This window comes from Pangasianodon hypophthalmus, chromosome 5, assembly GCF_027358585.1.
Source record: "Pangasianodon hypophthalmus isolate fPanHyp1 chromosome 5, fPanHyp1.pri, whole genome shotgun sequence".
NCBI classification, from domain to species: Eukaryota; Metazoa; Chordata; class Actinopteri; order Siluriformes; family Pangasiidae; genus Pangasianodon; species Pangasianodon hypophthalmus.
Window position 1 is genome coordinate 5,019,612 of NC_069714.1, and position 21,347 is coordinate 5,040,958.

General features: G+C 40.3%; 2 protein-coding genes across 7 annotated transcripts in view; one reads left to right on the forward strand and one right to left on the reverse strand.

Annotated features, from left to right (window-relative positions):
- Positions 1-9,197, forward strand: part of ccnt2a (cyclin T2a) — a 13,360-nt gene extending 4,163 nt beyond the window's left edge. The window contains exons 4-10 of one of the 4 annotated variants that reach the window (XM_026928611.3): positions 263-323; positions 2,526-2,588; positions 2,834-2,879; positions 6,230-6,393; positions 6,476-6,546; positions 6,638-7,667; positions 7,757-9,197. In XM_026928611.3, the coding sequence (XP_026784412.2) occupies positions 263-323; positions 2,526-2,588; positions 2,834-2,879; positions 6,230-6,393; positions 6,476-6,546; positions 6,638-7,667; positions 7,757-7,827 (1,506 nt within the window). In that variant the 3' untranslated portion in view covers positions 7,828-9,197. Of the gene's footprint in view, positions 1-262; positions 324-2,525; positions 2,589-2,833; positions 3,242-6,229; positions 6,394-6,475; positions 6,547-6,637; positions 7,668-7,756 lie in introns of those variants that run through there. The other 3 variants (XM_026928612.3, XM_026928613.3, XR_003403589.3) reach the window with 3 other exon arrangements.
- Positions 9,198-9,313: 116 nt separating this feature from the next.
- Positions 9,314-19,561, reverse strand: map3k19 (mitogen-activated protein kinase kinase kinase 19). 3 transcript variants are annotated; one of them, XM_034304391.2, is made up of 14 exons: positions 19,293-19,561; positions 18,714-18,890; positions 17,237-17,428; positions 16,763-16,923; positions 16,387-16,502; positions 16,130-16,233; positions 14,658-14,718; positions 13,937-14,000; positions 13,305-13,552; positions 13,187-13,218; positions 11,055-13,100; positions 10,854-10,955; positions 10,040-10,737; positions 9,314-9,733 (listed from the first exon to the last, which is right to left on the reverse strand). In XM_034304391.2, the coding sequence occupies exons 1-14, from the start codon at positions 19,293-19,295 to the stop codon at positions 9,607-9,609; spliced, it is 4,131 nt and encodes a 1,376-aa protein (XP_034160282.2). In that variant the 5' UTR covers positions 19,296-19,561; the 3' UTR covers positions 9,314-9,606. The 3 variants fall into 3 exon arrangements, with proteins under 3 accessions (XP_034160282.2, XP_034160281.2, XP_026784319.3); XM_034304390.2 differs by having other exon boundaries at positions 10,854-10,958; positions 19,293-19,560; XM_026928518.3 differs by having other exon boundaries at positions 10,854-10,958; positions 19,273-19,560.
- Positions 19,562-21,347: the final 1,786 nt, after the last annotated feature.

Consider the following 21,347-nt stretch of genomic DNA (forward strand, 5'->3'; position numbering starts at 1 on the left):
AGACTTTTATCATTTCCTACCTCCACTCTCAAACAAATGCTCAGTTTGTGTGATGCCGCTTCTTACGGCACCCAAACCACAAATGACCTCTCAGATGATTGGGGTCTAACTAAATAGGCATCCATAATCAGTTTCCAGAAAGCATAATTCAGCTGCCACGACTGTCAGCCCATGAACAGAGTGGTGGGTGATACTGTGGGTTAAAGGTTATGAGGAAAGACACATTACAGGCTTTATGTAATGATTGTCTATTGAACTTCAGGCGTACCTCCAGCAAGCTCAAGAGCTGGTGATACTTGAAACCATAGTGCTGCAGACTTTAGGTAAGTGGAAGACTGTGTAAGGATGAATGAAATATGTTGAAAAATAACCGTTGCCATCAAACCAGCGACAGCTACATTGTGCTAAACCCCACACTCACATAGTGTCCCGTTTACTGAGCATTTCAATAAACCTGCCATGTTATTGTAATCGTGGGTAAATGGTCATTTACTATAATATAATTAAATCCTCTGTAACAGGATAAATGCTTAAGGAATGAGACGTGAAGTTGAAACAGGGTTTATTATTTGTGGATATAATTGTGTAATGCTATAAGTAGGCACGTGCTGATATATATATTTTTTTTCCCCGCACTGTTTATCTGAGGCTCCTGTCATTGCGTAGCATTTTAAATGAAAGACCTTGCATCTTAACAAGAGAAATCTCAATCAGTAAACTTAAAATGGTAAATTAAGTTAAAAGTATAATGTCAAATACAGTTAGCAGTTCCCTTGACCCGCATTGTGATCAGGCCTCCGTTTAGTTTGTTTATGTGCAGATGATGTCTTGTGTCTTAGTTTAAAAAAAAAAAAATAAAAAAAAAAAAGTCTATTAGACTCTAGACTATTTTAATGATATTCCCTCGTATATGGAAGAGCAAGCTTATCGACAAATGTGCAGAAACATAGCAAGTTGCATATGCTGGCTGTCAGGTTGGGTCACGTTAGTTTCCTAAATAATAAACCATGCAAATAGAAATCTATCATCACGCATGACAATTCATCAAAATGTAACCACGTTAAACATAAAATCTTGCATTATTAAGATTGTTTCTCAGCTGTTTCTCACACGGCAAAATAAGGAAAGTGGGCGATTAAGCCTGAAATTGGTTTAGTGTCTGCCTAAAGCCGATTTTTGCCATCGAAGGCACAATCGTACATCGCAAAGGATAATCTTTTGTTGTGAGTCGAGGTCAGTGGTCTTAGACCGAATAACGTGACGCTCACCGGCAGCTGATTTAGTGCAGCTCCGACCAAAGACAGTCAATGACAAAGTTCTGGCAGTGTCAGAAAATTGTGCTTAAAATCTCAGTGTGTGTGAACGCTGCTACGACACTCGTCTAAAATCTACTGATAGGAGGACGGCATATGATTACGCAAATCTCAAAGAACAGCTACATACACTGCATGCATGAGGATGAATTACAGCTTCTAGGTGTGTAGCTAGCTAAGAAAAGCATGCGAAAGCTGTCACGCAGAACGGCAGAACATAGTAGCTATCTTCATCAGAACACGGTATCGCACAGTCTGTTAGAGAATTCTTATTAGGATCGTCTCGTACAGTGTGACAAGTAATAATTGTAAAAGACCGCTGGAGTCGCACAGTGTAAAACCGGCTTAAGCAGTAACTAGCTATTGGAAATGACTGTAAACATGTAAATAGTCATATCGTGTATGGTGAATTAGGGGTTGCACAACCATCAGTAATTCAAAAAAGTAGTGGACTAGTCATGTTTTCCAGAGTTAAAGTAAAAGGACGTTCGACCACATTAAACTCCGTCTTTAGTAGAGTCCGAAACGAGTCTGGATCGGCCTCTTTGAGCTGGCAGACCTCGCTGATCCGACTCTAAGCTAGCTGAGTGGGATTGGATAGTGACGTGCAACATTGCGGCTCCATACGCAACGCTGGTCACAACAAAATTCAGTACAAGGATTTTCTTTAGCTTTGAAGGACAACAGAAATAACTGAAGGAGGAATTCCTTCAGGAGCAGACAGGAGTGGGATTAAGAAACGCTTTTGTTTATGCAAAGTGATAGCGTTGATGAAAAGAAGAAGAAAAAAAAAAAAAAAGACTTCCCAGAGTAATCTTGTGCAGATGACTTTAGAATTGGCTTCATCTAGTCTGACGTTTTTCTTGAGCCTGTTTGCTTTATTGTCTGCCTCACTGGTTTTTTTTTTTTTTTTTTTTCCCCTTTCTTCTTCCCCATCGCCCAACTAGTCAGCAGTTCCCCACAATGGCAGCTAGTGAATGTAATAGAGGACTAGTCGACTAGTCGGTGCGACCGCTGTGGTGAAAATCAGGGTCCGTTGATTGAAGAACTGATTATCAGCACATGCCTAGTTATCAGCTAGCCCCCTACTATTCAGCCTCTAGGCTTAATGTAAGTGTATGCCTTTAGTTTTTTTTTGTTGTCTGACAAATTGGAGAATGTTCTTTCATTGAATTGGAGCCATTTTTGATGCTAATGCACTTTCTGTTGCAGGGTTTGAAATAACTATTGAGCATCCTCATACTGATGTTGTGAAATGTTCCCAACTAGTGCGAGGTAGAGACTTTGTTCCTTAACCCCTTTTTTAACAGTCTCTACACCTTCCCCATAAACGATAGCTCTAAGCATACTGACAGTGTTTTTTTGTGACAAACCATTTGACTTTTTGAGCTATGGCTAAGCATGAAGTACAGTACAAGGAGAGGTAACCCCTGTGTATTAAAGAGAACATTCAGCTCTTGTTAGACTCGCAGCTCAATTTTGGACTCTAACACGTTGTCTCTCTTCTTTCATCTCCACAGCAAGCAAGGATCTGGCACAGACTTCCTATTTCATGGCTACCAACAGGTTGTTATCCTGAACCTCATTTGTTGCACTGTGACTGCACACTATAGCTTCCTTTACTGCAGGTTCCCCTCTATGTGTCCGACACCCTCAATGCGCCGGTGGCTTCTGGGACGCCTCTTCCCTCTCGTTAACCGGGGGGGAAGGCTCCAGGCGGGTACCGGCCCCGGTCGCAGTGCGGTGTATTGTACGAGGGATCACTGTTGGCACAGAGGGGTCTAATGCACAATGCGAAGTGTAGTGGTGCTCTTGAACCTCACGTTTGCTTGGTTACAGAAGTGCATTTGTCTAAAAAAAGACACTTTGGTAGCCTGAATAGCAGCTAAAGATTACACAGATGTAAACATTACATAGAAGGCCTCAAGGTAAGTCCCCAGACCCCTTTAAAATTTTTTTTTTTCTTTCAATTTTTTTTTAAAACTTTTTGGTCATCAGCTTGATAATTTGCCTGATAGTTCTTACACATGCAGTGTTTTTTTTTTTTTAATACATGTTTTTACTATTGTTTACTTTTTTTGCTGTTTTAACTGTTGGTTAATTTAGAAAACCCATTAAGGACCTGTTTTAAGAATCAAATTAGAATATAATTAGGAATGCTAAAAAAAATAAATCTAAATGTTATGATTGATTGGCTTCAGACGAACCATTCTGATTCACATGGTACCACAGATTAAAAAGGTGTCCAGCTGAAGTGAAAAGGTCCTCAACGGGTTAGTCATAGAGCTTCCTGTGTCGACGTATGTTTGTGTTGAATTTATCTTTCAGGGACATGCTCTTTTATAATTTATACAAGGCTTTTAATAATTATCCAGGATTTTAGTCAGTGTGTTTATCATTTAGGGTTATTTCTATCTCTGTTTAAAATCGCACAATGTTTGGATGCGGGACTTAAGTCTTAATACTGAATTACTTAATTTCTACCATTTTTTTCACTCATGAGATATTTTGCTTTAAATACTGGTCAGCCACAAAAAAAAAAAAAAAAAATCGAAATATATTGATAATTTTATAAATAGATTAAAGGTGAAGCCATCTAGATTTAAGCAGGTGCTGATATAGATTTTTTTTTTTATTTATTTATTTTTTTTATTACTAGTCTTTTATAAAAAAAAAAAAAAAAAAAGTAATATCATAATATTACATTAGAAGTCTACTGCTTTTAAGGTAAACAGACTTTATTCTAAAAGTACAGGTACCGTATTGGACTTCCGGGCATGTGGAATTAGTTCGTCTGCTCAAAGCTTTTTAAAATAGGACAAGCTTTTTTTTATTATTATTATTATTATTAAAGAACAAAATGAATATGAAGCTTCTGTATGAATGCTTTTCTTTCCAGATTCATGCATTTAGCTATAATAAGGATAAATATCGTGAATATAACAGATTTGGGTAGAAATTTCCGGATAATTAAAGCTCTTGATGATTAAATATGATGGTACATATTTGTTTAATAACCAAATATTTGAATCATTTGAATTATGTACCTACAGCAGACTTGTGCTGCAGTTATAAGGGATGTTTGGACGTTTATGCAGCTTCACCTCATTTTCAAAGAATTTAGATGCAACTATGGCCTAATATTAGTGTACACTTTTCTGCCCACAAGCTTCAGAATCTTGAAGGGTGCAGTCTGATTGGCTATTTCCTTCTTCAGCCTGTGTGCACATACATACATCAGCCGAGAAAAAAGACTTTTGAACACCGAATAATTGAACTTCTCAGAGCAAGATATAGTCACTCATTTGAAAACTCGATCAGCTGACCGAAATGTTTTACGAAACCACGATGTTGTGATATAAAAGCAGTTAATTGTGTTAACAAAAACTAAGAACATGTTGTTGCCTTATGGCACTGACATGTTTTGCTTGTACGATAATAATTAGGGCGTGAGAAGGTTCCTGCAGTATACAACAGTGGAAAGAGTAAAGTATTGTGATTTCCACACTCGGACACCATATTAAATAGAGATTATTTGTAATTGGATTTAAATATCAATCCCTACAGCCACAATTGTTTTCATACACTAGCTTTTCTAATCCAGGGCACCTAGAGTGTATCGGTGACGTTTTTATTATTCTGGCAAAAGAATAGTCCTTAAAAATTTTAGCGAGGTGCACAAAGGTTTGAGAGATCCACTAGTCCCATTTCCAAACATTGATCTTGTTTATTGGCACAGGGTTACCATCCAGCTTTTACCATGACTTAGTTTGAGCACTGGATTTGCATTTTGAGCAGTGTGAAGTACACTACATTAAAATCCAGTATTATCTATGGAGCAGAAATTCAGTGTCTGTGCCTGACATGTTTTCAGATGTATCCAGTGTTTGTATGTTTTAGATGGTGGTGGTACATGCATCGAAATTTGTTGAAAAATACTTTCGCTCTCTTTGGACTTTATGGTAAATATATGGATGGTAACTATAATGTGCTTATCACCACTTTCTCTTCTAACATGTAAACATTTTTGCCCCTTTCAGGACAACAGTTGCATGGCTTTTGGAAAGACATGAATGTCTATTATATTAAATGCTGCCATGTATGCACTTGGTTTTATGTTGCAGAGTCATTGTTTATTGTACAGCGTTGAAACTCATTTAAACCCCGTGGGTTTTGTGTACCAGATAGGGCTGGGTGATCAGACGATGCAGTCGAACAGCTGTGATGCCTGACATCCTTGACAGATGATAAAATCGCTCATTTTGGAAAGAGATAGAGAGCTGAAGAGAGGCATAACTTTAGACAGCTTGTGGAAACCAGCTGATATTACCCAAATAATTATGTTTTACTTATTTTTAATTTATCCTACAAAACAGAAAACTAAAAGCATCTCACTGAAATACTTTGGATCATGAATTGATGAAGGTTGCAAATAAATTTGCAAACAACTTTTTAGCATTTTTGTTATGATTATTTTAGGATATCGCCCAGCCCTTACACAGATAATCTCAAATTTTAATTTAATTTTAACAATTTTATAAACATATAAATTAAAAAATTTATCCTGAATTTATATTTTTCTGTAAAGCTGCTTTGTGATGATGTCCATTGTTAAAAGGGCTATACAAATAAAATAAAATTGAATTGAACAATCCGTGATACAACTCAGTCCAGCTTTTCTCCTGTTCTTTTCTTTAAACACTGTAATTATCCAGTTTGCCATGTAGAATTGATTTTGTTTGGACAAAACATCCTATTAATTGCATAATGAGTTTGAGTTTATTGAATTTTTTTTTTGAGTGTGTTTACATTTCATTTGAAATTTTCAGATGTATAAATGTATTAAAGAGTCTCTGTGTCTCCTGTGACTGATGAAGGTCTGCTCTCTCTTTGTTTTCCTCCTCTTCTCCACACAGCCTCCATCTCACCACGTTCTGCCTGCAGTACAGGCCCACAGTCATTGCTTGTGTGTGCATTCACCTAGCCTGCAAGTGGTCTAACTGGGAGATCCCTGTGTCTACTGATGGCAAACACTGGTGGGAGTATGTGGACAGTTCAGTCACACTTGAGCTACTAGATGGTGAGTGGATCAGTGTTAAGTGATCAGATCATGTGAGATGTGTGCATACAGCGAGGCTGAGGTGTAATATCTACTCTTGCAGAATTGACACACGAGTTTCTTCAGATTTTGGAGAAGACTCCCAGTAAGTTAAAGAGGATTCGAAACTGGAGGGTAATTAATTCTGTGTGTTTAATATTCATTTTTGTAAATATTTGTGTATACCTTTTAAGTACTACTTTTAAAACCATTGTTGTCTTCTCAGGCAACACAAGCTGCCAAGAAACCTAAAACAGACGGACCATCATCAGAGAGCAGCTCTTTTCCCGGCCCCTCGTTAGGCCAGGACCAGTCGATGGTAGACGCCATTTCCGGAGTTTCTGCAAACGCAACCTTTTCCAAACCTTCTACGTCATTTCCTATTTCCCTGCCAGGCAGTGGCCTTTCATTGGACCATATTGCCAGCACTGTGCAAGGCACCTCGTACACTTTCACAGCCCCCAGTGACTGGCCTCAAGACCAAGCACGCTCGGACTCATACCTTCTCAAACAGCTTCCTCTGCACCCGCACCGGCCTGACAAAAGTGCAGAGTTTACCACTGTCAAACATGAACACAAGGCCAACAAACACCAGTCTTCTGTGTACCCGCCTCCGCCCACGTCTCAGCCGCAGAAAATGTCCCTGGAGAAGTACAAGGAGAAGCATGCGGCCGAATTAGCAGCACAGAAACGCAGGCAAGAGCAGCCGAGCACGGAATCTGAGGCCAGAGATTCATATGGGAGCTCCAGCCAGGTCGAGCACCGAAAGCCGCAACAGCCTTATGCTCACGGGCAGCAGGGCTCGAGCAGCAGCAGCACCTCTACCAGCTCGCCGCTAAAGATGAAACTGCCCTTAACAGGCCAGGAAAAAGTCCAAGGGGACAAACGGGAGAAGGGAAGCTCACTAAAGGTCCGCCTTCCAGTCCAGGCTGAGAAAAGTGGAGCAAGTAAGGAGGAGCTGAAGATGAAGATCAAGGTTTCCTCAGAGCGCCACAGCTCTTCAGATGAAGGTGCAAGCAAAAGCAAACATTCCAGTCCACTGGTGAGCAAGGAAAAGCATCGGCACCACCATAAGCATGGCCACTCAAACCCACACTCGCACAGCGGCGGTGGCTCGACCCTCAGGAGCCCCATGGCCCTCGGTGGCGAGGGAGCCGGCACGGCCCCGGGCTCGAGCTCTTCCCGTAAGAGGACACACGCCGATGGCAGCCATAATCACCACTCAAAAAAGAGCAAAAGCTCCAAGCCAGCTGCAGGTAGTTCCTCTCCTCTTTCCTCTGTACAGCAGTGTGTCTCCTCTCACAGCTGTGTTCTTAACCCCCTTCCCTTCCCCCCTGTCGCACAGCAGGTGGGCTTCGGCCGTCTCAGCACGCTGGTGAAAGTGGACAAGGAGTCAGCGGAGAGCCGTGGTCCTGAGCGCACTAACGGCCCACGTGCACACTACAAGGACTCGTTCAACATGCTTGAATCGCTGTTAAGTGCCCACGGAATGAACTTATGAGCCTGTAGAGAAGGAAATCAAGGTTCATCCTTGAGAGAAAATAAAAATATAAATGTGAGAGCAAGATTAAGAGTAAAAAAAATATATACTTCCTGATCTTGTGATTTTTCTTCGCAGTTCGGTTGCGTGCTGCCTTTTTCCGTATGTGTAATGGCTGCTTTGTGTTCCATATTTCCAAGTGTGTGTGTGTGTGTTATGGGGCCATCTTGGTGCAAATAAGTTTCTCCACAGGATGAAATTAAGAATGCTGTAAGGCAAGAAGGGTGCAATTTTTCTCCCCACATTATAATTTAAATAATACTAACTGTAAGACACTGAAGAAATCCTGCCCCCTCATGACCTGACACACGTCCCTGAATTTGTTTGGATGTGGTCATTTAGTGAGGCGTTAAAGTGAGTGATTTTTAAGTTGCGTAGTTGTAAACACGCTACCTTTTGTGTTTTCGTTTTAATACCTTGTATGTATGATGTGCATGTTTCAGCCGTCAAAAGGATGAAGTAGAACGCTGTTTACAGGGAGTGGAGATAAATGTACATACGTTTTTGTATGTTTAAAAAAAAAAAAAAAAAGCTATACTATAAATACTCAGGTTTGGCGCTGCTTGTATTACTATATTTTGACCTGACATGAGAATTGCTAGGAGAATCAGACCTTACTGATTCTAACTGCAGCATTTCAGTGACATGAGAGCTGGTATTGTGCATGGCTGTCAGAAGAGGGCACAGTTCAACACCATGCTAGGAAATCCACCAATCATCCGGCATGATGTCTGAGGCTGTGCAGTTTGTAATTAATACTAATTATTTTTTGTGACCTCCAACATGAACTTAAGCTGGATGCCAAAGGCTGTGCCTCAAAAAAGGAGAAATAAATATCAAATAAGGACAAGTATAGTACTATGAAGTTTACATAACCTTTGCTGTGAAGTGCATTTAAAATTTTCTTGGCTTGACTCTGTAGCCTACTTGTACAAAGCTGTAAATCAATAACAGATATGTTTGAATAATTAATGTTGGATAAGAGGTGACCAGACCTGTTCTATCAGTGTTAAGTCTTTCAGTGGTCTGTTTCTTCCATAAATCTTTTTTTTTTCTTCTTTTTTTTTTTTTCCTCCTCTCTTGTACATGCATTCAGATTTTTCCTGTGTGCAGCAATTTACATTTAGACACAGAAATACAGACGTTTGAGCAAGGCAAGTGCAAATCTTCACATCTAGATTGTTTTGTTCCCCTCCTCATTTCATTTAGACTCTAACAATAAATCACATGGTTTCCACTACGTTAATTTCGGCCTCTGTCTTTGTTTTCGGTAAGGTTCTTGCATGGCTTTACTCGGTCATGTGGGATTTGAGAGAAGTTGTGTTGGCTGCTCAGTTATGAATTCTGTCAATAGTCTTCAGGTTAGTAATCACAGCTTTTATTATGGTCAATTTGTGAAAAAAAAAAAACAATATTGTATTACACAGTTGAGGCAAGCCTGTAATATTCATCGTAAGATTTTAGCATATAAACATTTTCTGAAAGATCATGTGTGTAACAATTAAATGTTTACATTAATTTAGTAATTGAAAGGAGGAGGTTAAGAAACTGTCCTACATGATCACAAGCATTAATATAGATGCTTCCCTTCACGTCGTAAACTTGAATGTAGTCGAGAAACGCATTGGCACACGTTTGTTTGAACAGTTTCTCTTTTAGGAAGAGTTTTTCTGATGAGCTTTACGGTGAACATTTGTAGGCTTGCTACTCGTAGCCTGCCTGAGGTGAAAGACGAAAGGATGCCTTAATAAATCTGCTGCTGATGGTCTCATTTTCTGGTCACTGCAAAGAAGAGAAAAAGAAAGACTAATTTTAAAAAGCCTCAATTCTTCATGCTGTTGTCTAGCTTGGACGAAGATGTTTAACTGTCAGTTACATGTTAATGTAATGTCGTTGTCTCACTCATGTGTGTTCAATTATAGTGCTTTTTTATGTTCTGACTGTATAGCTTTAGATCCTGAATAACATTACAGTGCTTATCAGATGTGTTTTGAAAGAGTGTTGCTTCTTATCCATTGTATTATATTGAAAGTGCATTCTTCTACCATTTTAGAACATACACAAAAGATAGTTATACAGATCACTTACTTGGTCAAACATGCTTGCACAAACCCTTTAGCTTCTTCAGAGAAGTCGTCAGGTAGTGAAGGCATTAAACCCTTTTTGGCCCCAATATAGAAAAGAGCTGCCATCTTGCCCATATGTGCCAGTGGTGGCTTTCCTGTGGCCATCTCAAAGACTGTGCATCCAATGCTCCAGATGTCTGATTTCTTGCCATGGCCAGTCTCATTAATCACTTCAGGAGCCATCCAGTATGGCGTACCGTGCACAGACTTTAAGAAATCGCTACGGCTTCCGCTGTGTGTCAAGCAGTTAAGGCGACGAGCGCAGCCAAAATCAATCAGCTTGATGACGCCACTGGGCATAAGCATAATGTTGTTCCCTTTCAAGTCCCTGTGGATGACTTTGTTGTCATGAAGGTAAACCACGCCTTCTAAGATCTGGCGTGTGTAAAGGGCAAACACCTTCTCAGGTAATGGTCCAAAGCGATTGAGGACATTGGAGATGGAGCCTCCTGGGATGTATTCCATCAGAATGCTGATTATATTGCCGGAAAGAGCTGTGCCTAGGAACCCCACTATGTTTTGGTGATGAAGGTTCTTCAGAAGGTCTACCTCTCTCTCCAGCCGATCATACTCCTTCTCTGCTGTCTCTGAATTAGAGACATCCAGCGTCACCTGCTTGACAGCAATCAACTGGCCTTGACTCGTGAGTCCGCAGTACACCTGCAATTGTAAATGAAGGGTCATGGTGGAGTTATATTTCGCCTACCTACTTTTTTCTTTGATCAATGCGATGATTAGTTAATATTTTTTAACTGTTTGACTATATAGTTACTTACAGTTCCATAGGCCCCTCTTCCCAGAATTTCTCCTTTGGTCCATGTGATAGTTTCGTCTACACTGGACCTCTCAGTACGAAACAGATTGTCCAAAGGAGCAACCTGCTAGACCATAAAGAAAAGACAATCTCCTTTTTAGTAAGAATTACATTAATCATATGAATTTAATTTGACTTGTTGTAGTGTTTTTTATTGGTTTACCTCACTAAAAATTTCCTTAAATTTTGATGAAGCATCATTTGTCATTTCTGGATTCTCAGGCTTTAAAGTCTCCACCTCTCTTTCTTCCAACGAAATTAATTCTTCTGCCAAACGTTTCAGCAAATCATCTGTAACAGGCCCCTCACCCACTTCATCTAAAAACCTCTGGTATACAGGTGACTTTGTCCTGTCAGTTGTCCACGTATTAATCAAGGGTTGTGATGGGAGCTGAACTGCAATGGAGTCCTCAATTACATTTGAGATTACATCCCCTTTATTATTGTTACGATCTCCTGTTTTTAGTTGTAAGAATTGCATGCTAAGATAGAGTGATCTGTGTGACTGAAATGAGATGGGTAAATCTCCCTGCTGATTATGGAAGGCTATCCTAATATCTGTATCTGAAGGAACTTCTCTGATCATTGACAGTACAGAACTACATTCAGTCTGTAATCTTAAGTCTGAACCATGCCTCTCATCTTCCTCAGTGGTGAGAATTTTATGTTTCCTTATCTGGTTGTTTCCCTCAGTGCCAGGAATTACACTGGCATTATTCTGTTTTGAATCAATAACTTGATCGTGGCTTTGAGGCTCGGGCGGTTGGATTTCCTTCTTCTTGCGTTGTTTACGTTTAGAAGTCGTGCATTTCTGTTTCCTCCTGTTACCTTCTGCAGGTTTTTGAGCTCTCTGTTGTCCATTTACTTGCCTCTTAAATTGAGGGGCAGACTGCACCTGCTTGGGCCTGTCTACAGAACTGCCTGCTCTAAGGTTTTCATATATTGGGGTGGCAAACATTTCAAAAATGGCTGGTCCTTCATCTGCCTGATGGATTTCCAGAAACATGTCCCTATAACTGACATAGTCCAGAGATGATTTTGCTCTTTGTGTCCCTAAAATTCCCAGCCTTCCCAAGCCTTGCCTTGTTGTCTTCTTTGTGTCCCGATTGAGAAGTTGCTTTTGACTTTGGGGTTTGTTTGATATCTTTTTTGTTCCACTCAGCCTTCCTTGATGCAGAGACTCTTGAGTCCTCCTCCGGTTCAAGGGTGCATCCTTGAGTTTGGGACCATGATTTATAGGTGCTATCTTTGGCCTATCTGATTTGTTGCTGATCTTCTCACTAATAACATTACCTATGAGGGCCATCTCATTATTTGCAACTTGTGATGATTGATTCTGTCTATTCTTTTTGGGCTTACCATAGTCCCTTCTTGTATTTATTTGGTCCAAGATGTTAATTGTTTGGTTACTGTGAGAAGATCTGCATTTTATTTCCTCAGCTCCTGTCGTCTTACTGGCTTTGCTGGATTTCGCTTGAGCGGGATGTAATGCGATATTCACAGGAGAGACTTGGTGTTGCTCAGTGTCGACAAAAAAGCTGGACTGTTCATCTCCATGAGCAGGTCTGCCATCTGTAACCATGTCCTTAGGTTCATCAGGTTCATTTGAGAGACCCCCTGTTAATTCCACACTTTTGTTCATTTTTGGAACGTCTGCCGGATATATTGTCTTATTCTTCTCACACACATCCAGAGCTTCACTTTTTTGTTGTGTGTCTAATGTCCTCTCAAAAGGTTTCACTATTTTGCAAAATTCTGTTACAGAGTTCTTCATTGTCTGTGTCTCATGTTTTTGACGCCTCATGAATTTAGATTTCATAGCCATGGGTTTATTTGAATTAATGTGTTCTGTAATCCCAGAATTCATCAGTTTTTGAGCAGTTGAAGGGGACCTTAAGGCAGTATGTGGTTCCCTCTCTATGCTCCCAAACATCTTCCTTGTCTGCTGAGGGCAGTTCTTTTCCTCTTCCTCTTCATCCAGAGAGCTTTGACTGCTATAGCTGCTCTCCTCACTGCCCCTTCCTCTTGATCCTCTGGCGTTCAGTCTAGAGAACCTATCTCTCATTTCCCTGGAGCCAAAAGATAAGAGGCTGGTCGGCTTCGGTGCCAGTGCACACTGGAAGTTTGAAAGCACGTGCCCTTCCCGGTACTCTTGGTCAAGTGGAGCCAAATGTTTTGGAGCGCGCAGGCACGGAACAGGGAGGGGATCCTGAAGGTTATAATATAAAAGGTAAGTTTCCAAGAAACAACTAATATCAGAGGAATTAATTACAAGACCAGAAGGAAGCATCTTACCCTTTGTCCATTAACATCACTGGTACTGAGCCCTGTAATTCGTAGAAAAATTGCATCGTTAAGATGCATCAACTACTTCAGTTACAATGATCATTTCTGACACTTCCCCAGCACTTACTGTTGTGTATATTGGTCTGTACTTGTAGTAGAAAGCTTGCATCAAGGAGGGCCAGGCTTGGAGCAGACTGGCTAAGCTGAGAAAAATGTGGTACTAGAGGAGTCTCGAGAATGGCTTTGGTCTTCTCTGTGAGCCTTGGAGGTATGGGTACTAACGATGTTTTCACTGGTACATCAGAGGTGGGATACAGGATGCCAAAGTTTGTCCAACATTTATTCCTCTCCCTCAGGCTTGGTAATGTTGTCCACCTAGGGAAAATGGGACATTTTTGTATTCTAAATCAAAGACACTTTGAAAATGCATAGTCACACTATTTCTCTGTGTCCTCCCTCCTTGTTCTGGGATAATGGGATGACCTGGAAACATGGTCTTATGCTGACAGCTGGTTGAACCTGTAACAGTATTCCTCTGTGCAGTCTTTGTGTAAAAAGTGAGAGCAAGACACTTGAATGTGCATGGGCCAAGAAGGCTTTTTTTCAAGCATATAGTGGGTCTGTGCGCACAGGTGCAGCTCTTCAAGTGCTATTTGTCCTACTGTGTAATTGTTTGTTCACCACCAGATGGCTAATTTTGATTATTTGAATGCTAATTAAGTCTAATTATGTTAGTGCCTATGTGCTCAGCTGGCTCACCCAGTTGCCTTGCTGTTCGTCTTTGGCTCCATGGCACTTCGGAAGCACAAGGCAATGATCTTATCTGTGGACACATTGAAAGTCAGGTCACACCTGGCTCAAGCAGTAAATTTTCTCTGTGCCAGGGCCCCTAGTATTTTGATAAGACTCTGCCAAAACACAACTAACCCTTTACTGAAGATAAACTTACACATCCATCCACAAGCATCTTTGCAAGACATGCAATACGACTTAAGTCATAGTAATCACATTTATTAATAGGATGACACCTTACCCCTGCCTCCTTCCTTGGTAGCTGTTAATATCTTGAGAAAATCCAAAAATAATCTGGTATTTTCCAAGTTTTTTTTTTTTCATTTATAAGAATTATTACTCTTATAGAGGTTTGGTGTCTTCAGATGTTGCACTTTGTGTTGGATGTGTCCATACTCTGAGATCACTTGGCTGTTTTGTGCTAAGTGACTCTGCTTAGTCAGACCCACCCCTTCCATTGTCACCGTTGCTTTGTGGGATGGGCCGGGCTTGTGAGTATCGATGTGTGTTGACAGGGGCAGGCTGGAGTGTTTAATGCAGCAGAGAGAGCTGCCTCAGGGGGTGGTTGGGGAAAAACAGGACAGAGAGCTACTGTATTTCTGTAAATGCTGTGCAGGTGGAGCTTTGGCATGTTGTCTTTTTGCTCTCAAAGGGATACAGGGATTGTTTTGAAACAAAGCTAACTCACCTTGATGGGAATTTTTGTGGTCTTCTTGGACAGCAATATATGCATATGTTTCCTCTTCATCCTGCGAACAAGAGAGATTAAACATTTTTCTCTGTTCTTAGCATATTTATAGCACTTCCCCTCTATGTTAGGCCAAGTTCTGGAATACACACAAACACTGAACCATCCTTGACTGAATGCAGATGAGGCTCTTGCCTCATTTTAGTGCTTCCTTTTCAGTGATGAGTGCATGGAACTCCTCTATCAAAATATAACCTAGGATATTCAGTGGGAACTCTAACGGAAATATGATCAATTTGCCATGATACTGTATCCCAAATATAAGCTTGTTAAGAGTTATTATAGTTCCTAACTAATACGTAAAGACATTGGCACTAGGTACACAAATATAATTTCTGTACATAGTGCACCATGAAGATTAGTCAGTGGAAAGGAGAATGTCATTTAGTAGTAGTAGAATGTATGGCTTCCTGGCTAATCATTTGCTTAAAAATATGACCTGTAGCTTAACATTGAAAATAACGTCACATAATGTTACATTTTTATTAACTACTTGGAGCCTTCAGTAAATTAAATCTGTTTGCTCAGAGTGCATCATATTTAATTTATTTTGTAACCAAGATTCAAGGATTCTGTGTTTTGTTTACATTAAATTGGTATAAAATGAAATGTGTATATATATTCATTTTGAATGGGAATACAAATACCCCTATACCCTGTGAAAATACCAAACACACCTGAATACACTCTATGGCCAAAAGTTTTTCAACACCTGACCATCAAACCTATTTGTGGTTCTTCTCCAAATTGTTGCCACAAAGTTGTAGGCACACAGTTGTATAAGATGTCTTTGTATGCTGTAGCATTAAAATTTCCATTCACTGGAAGCATGAAAATATGTCATGGTTTGCCGATATTGGTGTGGAAGAACTTGAATGAACAGGGATGCTGGCTGTGCCCCAGGCCTCCTCACCCAACATCAGTGCCCAACCTCATCCTTGTGCTTTTGTGGCCTGATTGAGCACAAATCCCCAAAGCCACATTCCAAAATCTCGTGGAAGGCCTTCCCAGAAGAGTGGAGATTATTATAACAGCAAAGGGGGACCAACTCTGTATTAATGCTGATGGTTTTGCAATGGGATGTTCGATAAGCACATCTGGTTGTGATGGTTGTGTCCACATACTTTTGGCCATATCATGTATACACTCACCACTTTAATTAAAAAAAAAAAATGACTCTTGAAAAGAAGTGAAGAAGGCTGTCTGTCTGGCTGTTATTAAACACATATCTTGCTGTTATTAAACACACATTGCATAAGAACCCTCACTAGACATTAATTCTAGATTTTATCAGAGCAACGTTCTGCCTTGAAAAGTTACCCAACATATAGTAGATTTGATGAAATCAGTTTTCATCTTTATAAAAGCATATTAAAAAAATTTGTTGGTGCCATAAGGTGCAGACATCTTACCTTCATGTTGGCCAAAGTTGAGAACATGTGTGGAGAAGACAGGCCGTGGGAATTATTACAGCATTCTGCAGGGAAATGAAACTCTGGCATCACGTGTGTTGGCACTGTTTTTTTAAAAAAAAAAAAAACAGTGCAAAGGATAGCATGAGTCAGCAAGCGAACCCCTAAGGAAGTCTTTACAGGAATCAGAAAGGTAGAACTGAAAATAGCTTGAAATTCTTCTATATTAGCATTTTTTGGAAAGAAGCTAATCTCACCTGACTGTGTTTGATGTTCCAGAATGATCTGGAGCAGCTCATCTTTCATTGAGCTCTTGATCTGAGAGACATAGGTAAGAACCGTGCAGCCCTTTCGGTCTTGGATGTCCAAATTTCTGAAGAACAGATATTTGAGATTTATTGTTAGTAAATATGTCTTTGGATCTCAATCTCATCCTGGGAATCCCATCCATGGCTGAGACTGAGAACCACCTGTATGAGTCTTTCCCAGCATCCAACTCATTATGTAGACTTATTTACTATGCTGTAAATTCTTTATTCATTGAGCTGAGGCTTGTTTTACTATCCATTTGGGGAAAATACTGAAAGTGCAAAGTGTATTATAAACAAAATTAAATGGGCTTGGTTTCCTTACGCAGATTGAGCCAGCAGTGTCTTCACTACTTTGGGAGGATCATAGTCCCATCCCATGGTGCCTTGAAACCCCTCAAACAGATCCACATCCCTCACTGCCAGCATCAATGGGGTCAGCCCATTCTGGTTCTGGATGTTCACATCTACAGAGTCTGTCTCAAACTACAAGACAAAGACAAATCTGTTTCCCAGGATAGATAGCTCACTTATTATTTATACTTAATTTGGGCACAACGAACAGCTTGGTTTCTGTTGCCTTTCATTGTCACACATGTAACACCTCTGGCTATGGGGGTGGGGTGGGGGCATTTCCTTTAAAATAATTACAGATGGCCAATGTTGAAAGTCCACTTTCCAATCTGTCAGAGTATCTGAACTGTGCTTCATTGTGTGGCAGTAAATAAAAGCATCTGAAAGTGGTGTCATGTTTCCCCCTGCCAAATGGTAAGTGGAAGTCAGAGACTGGTCTGCTTACCAGCAGGCGCTGTAGGGTGTGAATATCCCCTCTCCAGGCGACCTCTAAGAGCTGAGCACGGTGGGCTAAAGATCTCAACATGGCAGCCAACAGCTCCTTCTGTAGGTCTGGCTGACTGACATGCAGCGCTGTCTGATTGTTGTAGTTGCACAGTGTTGCGTCTGCTCCCCTTTCCAAAAGGAAATGCATGACCTGCACTCAAACATGAGTATAAGAACTGCTTATTTTGCATTATAGGTTAGTCTTGGCCAAACAGGGCCATACTAAAGGTTTCTGTTAGTTTTTGGCATGACATAATGAAATCACTGGTCACGTGAGTACTAAGGGACTCAAGAGCCTTCCTCCCAGTGGACCCTGCACTCTTGTAGGAAGTCATGTGCTTGTTTTGAATCTCAGGTCTATGATATCATTATATCAACAAAAAAAAACAAGTGATGAAATCATTAGCCATGCTGTATCAAACAAATTAGATTTTTGCTTGCACATTCCGACTGCTTCTCAGAGTACAACAAATGGTTATTTATATGACTGTATTAATTGGCAACATTATGTACCAATTCAGTGGTTGTAAACAAAGTAATCCCATTTGACTTCCTTTCATCAAAAGCCTACTAAATTCCCCTTTTGGGAAGCCAAAAGCATGAAATATCATGTCATTTCAATGTGACAACACGCATCTGATCTTCACCTTTGCTCTGGCCACAATTATTTGTATATCTGCAATTAATGCCAGTTAATCCTAAACGACTTTTTAAAGTCATTCGACATCATATGATTTCACCAAGCATCATACACTATATGGCCAAAAGTTTGTAGACACCTGACCATCGCACCCATATGTGTTCTTTCCCCAAACTCTAACCACAATGTTGGAAGTACACAAATGTGTAGGATGTCTCTGTATGCTGTAGCATTACAGTTTTCCTTTACTGGAATTAAGGAACCCAAACCTGTTCCAGCATTACAATGCCCCTGTGCACAAAGCAAGCTCCATGAAGACAAGGTGTGTGAAGGTTGGAGTGGAAGAACTCGAGTGTCCTGCACAGAGCCCTGACCTCAACCCCACTGAACACCTTTGGGATGAACTGGAACACCGACTGCACCCCAGACCTCCTCACCAACATCAGCCTGATCTCACTAATGCTCTTGTGGATGAATGAACACAAATCCCCACAGCCACGCTCCAAAATCTAGTGGAAAGCCTTCGCAGAAGAGTGGAGCTTATTATAACAGCAAAGGGGGACTAAATGTGGAATGGGATGTTCAACAAGCACATATGGGTCCTTCCCATGACTTTAATGGGGTGGGAGCCTCATTCCAAGTGAAACAAGGGGTAAGGTATTTTTCAGGTGCTCATCTCAGCTTCCCTTTACAGTGAGTGATAACATCTTCAACTTTATACAAGTTCAGTAAAGTTTTGATTTACTGAAATGTATTTCTATGTTTTAGTACAGCAAATTTACTCAGAATCCCTTACCATGTCAAGGCCCATCTGACAGGCACTGATAAGAGGAGTGGAGCCCTGGGCATTGTGAGGCTGGTCCAGCTCTTCCCAGGAGTAAAGACCATCTTCCAGTCCTCGAGTCACTGCCTCCAGCTCCCCTTTGAACAGCAGATCCACAAAACTTGTTTCCTCTGTCTTCATGCTGTAGTCCTAGGGGTGACATGAACCAAGATACTGACGGAGAAGGAGTGACTTTGGTCTTTTCACAGTCTTCTCTCCATAAATTCAAAGGTGTGCATGTAATTCTGCCGTTCTGTCACACATTGTTGAAGTTTTAATAAGGTGAACAGCAGATCTCCTATAGATCAAGGCTAGTTGAAGGATGTGATATTTTCCAGATTGGACAAGAATGTGTGTATTTGTCGAGTCACAGTTTGAATTATCTTAATGCTTAGCACCTCAGCAGTAAGCATTCCAGAGGATTAATGAGTAACTCTGTTTTTTCAATGTGTTCTAGCAAACTACTTTCTCGACACCCTAGCACTAAATATTTTTTATAACTTATATTTGTAGGAAAAATATTATTACTCACCCCTCAACCCAGTCTCTTACCATCTATCCATGCAGAGGAATAACAAATATATGGAGCACATAAATGGTGCAGTCATATGTGAGCGTTCATATATTTTTAAGTGTTATTAGTCTTCATTGTTCCCCTGTGCTTGTTTTGCTCTGCACAGAACAGTGTTGAGTTTACAGCCTGTTCCTATGGAGACGGTGGGGCTGGAGATCAACAAGGAGCTGAGGGTTGATCTCAGATTCAGTCTGACAGCCGCCTTTGTGTTGAGTTAAAGGAGTTTTATTTTTCCCAGTGAATTTGAGCATTCTGAAAAACTTTTGCTTGATCAGGTAGAGACATGTCTTACAATGTTAAAAGTGCAGAATGTTTATAAATATTCTTAACAAGCAATTCATGTAATTCATGAGATATTTTTAGATATTTTAGATACATCTCAAATTTTCTTGTTTTTCTTGCCATAGCAGATCCTTTACGATTAAAAAGACATTGACACCTGGAAATTTGCAAACAAGGTCAGTCAAACAATTAACACTCATACAAATATTTTGAAATTATACTGTGTATGAACGACAGTAGATTTGGCATGTATACCATCATGCTAAGTGAACTCCATATTATCATCATCTGCTATGCATACCATGCTTACAAATTCAAGGCTGAGCAAGAGAAAATAAGCAACCACTACATTAAGAAAGGGCCGTGATTCAGAAATGACTAATCCACAGTTACCTGCACAGGTCATTCATTCCTTCACCTTCATTAACCGCTTTATCCTGGTCAGGTTTACAGTGGATCCAGAGCCTTTCCCAGGAACACACTGAGTGAGATGGGAATAAACCCTGGATGGGAAACCAGTGCATTGCAGGCAAGTCAGTTATGTAAGGTATTAAAACACTCTGGGTACGCTGTAATAGATAATCAATAATGTGGTGATGTGATGCGGCCTGACATGGAGTGGAGTTATCCTTACTACTAAAAAGTTGACTATTTTTTTTTAATAACAGCTCATCCCGAAGACATTCCTGAAGATATGTTGTAATTCTTAAAGTTACTGCTTTAATTCTAACTGTTACAAAGACACTGGAGGCTCCTTCCAAACATGCTAAATAAACATCTCCTGACCATACATTTTTTAAATTGTTTGTAAGGAACATCTGCCATACAAGTCCCTGTATATGTTGCAATGATTTCAATAATAACGTATTAAGAACAAATGCGTTGATATAAACCTGTGATTTTCCTTGAAGCTGATCTACTGTCTGAGTCATACTGAACACCTCCTGATCAATCAGAAACATGAATTCAACCTCGCTTGAGAGGTTGAGACTGATCTTCAAGAGCAGATGTACAAGACGTCTGACAATCAGCATTTTGATATGTGAGATTTCAAAGCAACATGAAGTAATCATGTAAGTAATCGAGTAAGAGATCCAATGATGTCAAATAGTGGGTGTATGAATTGGAGGTGCATCAGGTGCATCACACAAAAACAGGGAAACTATTCAATGGTTAAGTCATTGCAGTGACCGTCAAATATGGACAAATGGCATCAACAAAGTGGAACAATGGTTGCTAGTCAAAGCTCACTGACAGAGATTGAAAGACGCTTTACAATGACTGTTGCTAAATGCTCCAAAAGTACAGCCATATAATTAACCACAGCCACCAGATTTGAATGAGCACCTTAATGACACCATCTCAACAAGAACTCTACATTGGGAGCTTCCCAAAAGTTCCTTGCAGGGCTGCCATTTGGAAATCTTTTATATCAAATGCCAATGAGTGAATACCATAACTTGGAGTAAGGAGCACAAAACTGGGAATTGTAAGCAGTGAAAAAGTCAGCTTTCACCATATTTCCTACCAAGTCAGTGGATGCCAACTGTTAGGTACAGTGGAGATCCATAATGGCCGGGGCAGCCATCTTGTAGGAAATTTATTAGGTCCAGTGATTGCTTTGCCAACAAATATGAGGCAATTTTACACGACCAGATGTTCCATATGGTGCAAACATTCCTTCTTGTTGATGTTCCCATAATCCAGGATGATAAAGCCCCCTTGCATACTGCTAAAATTGTTCAACAGTG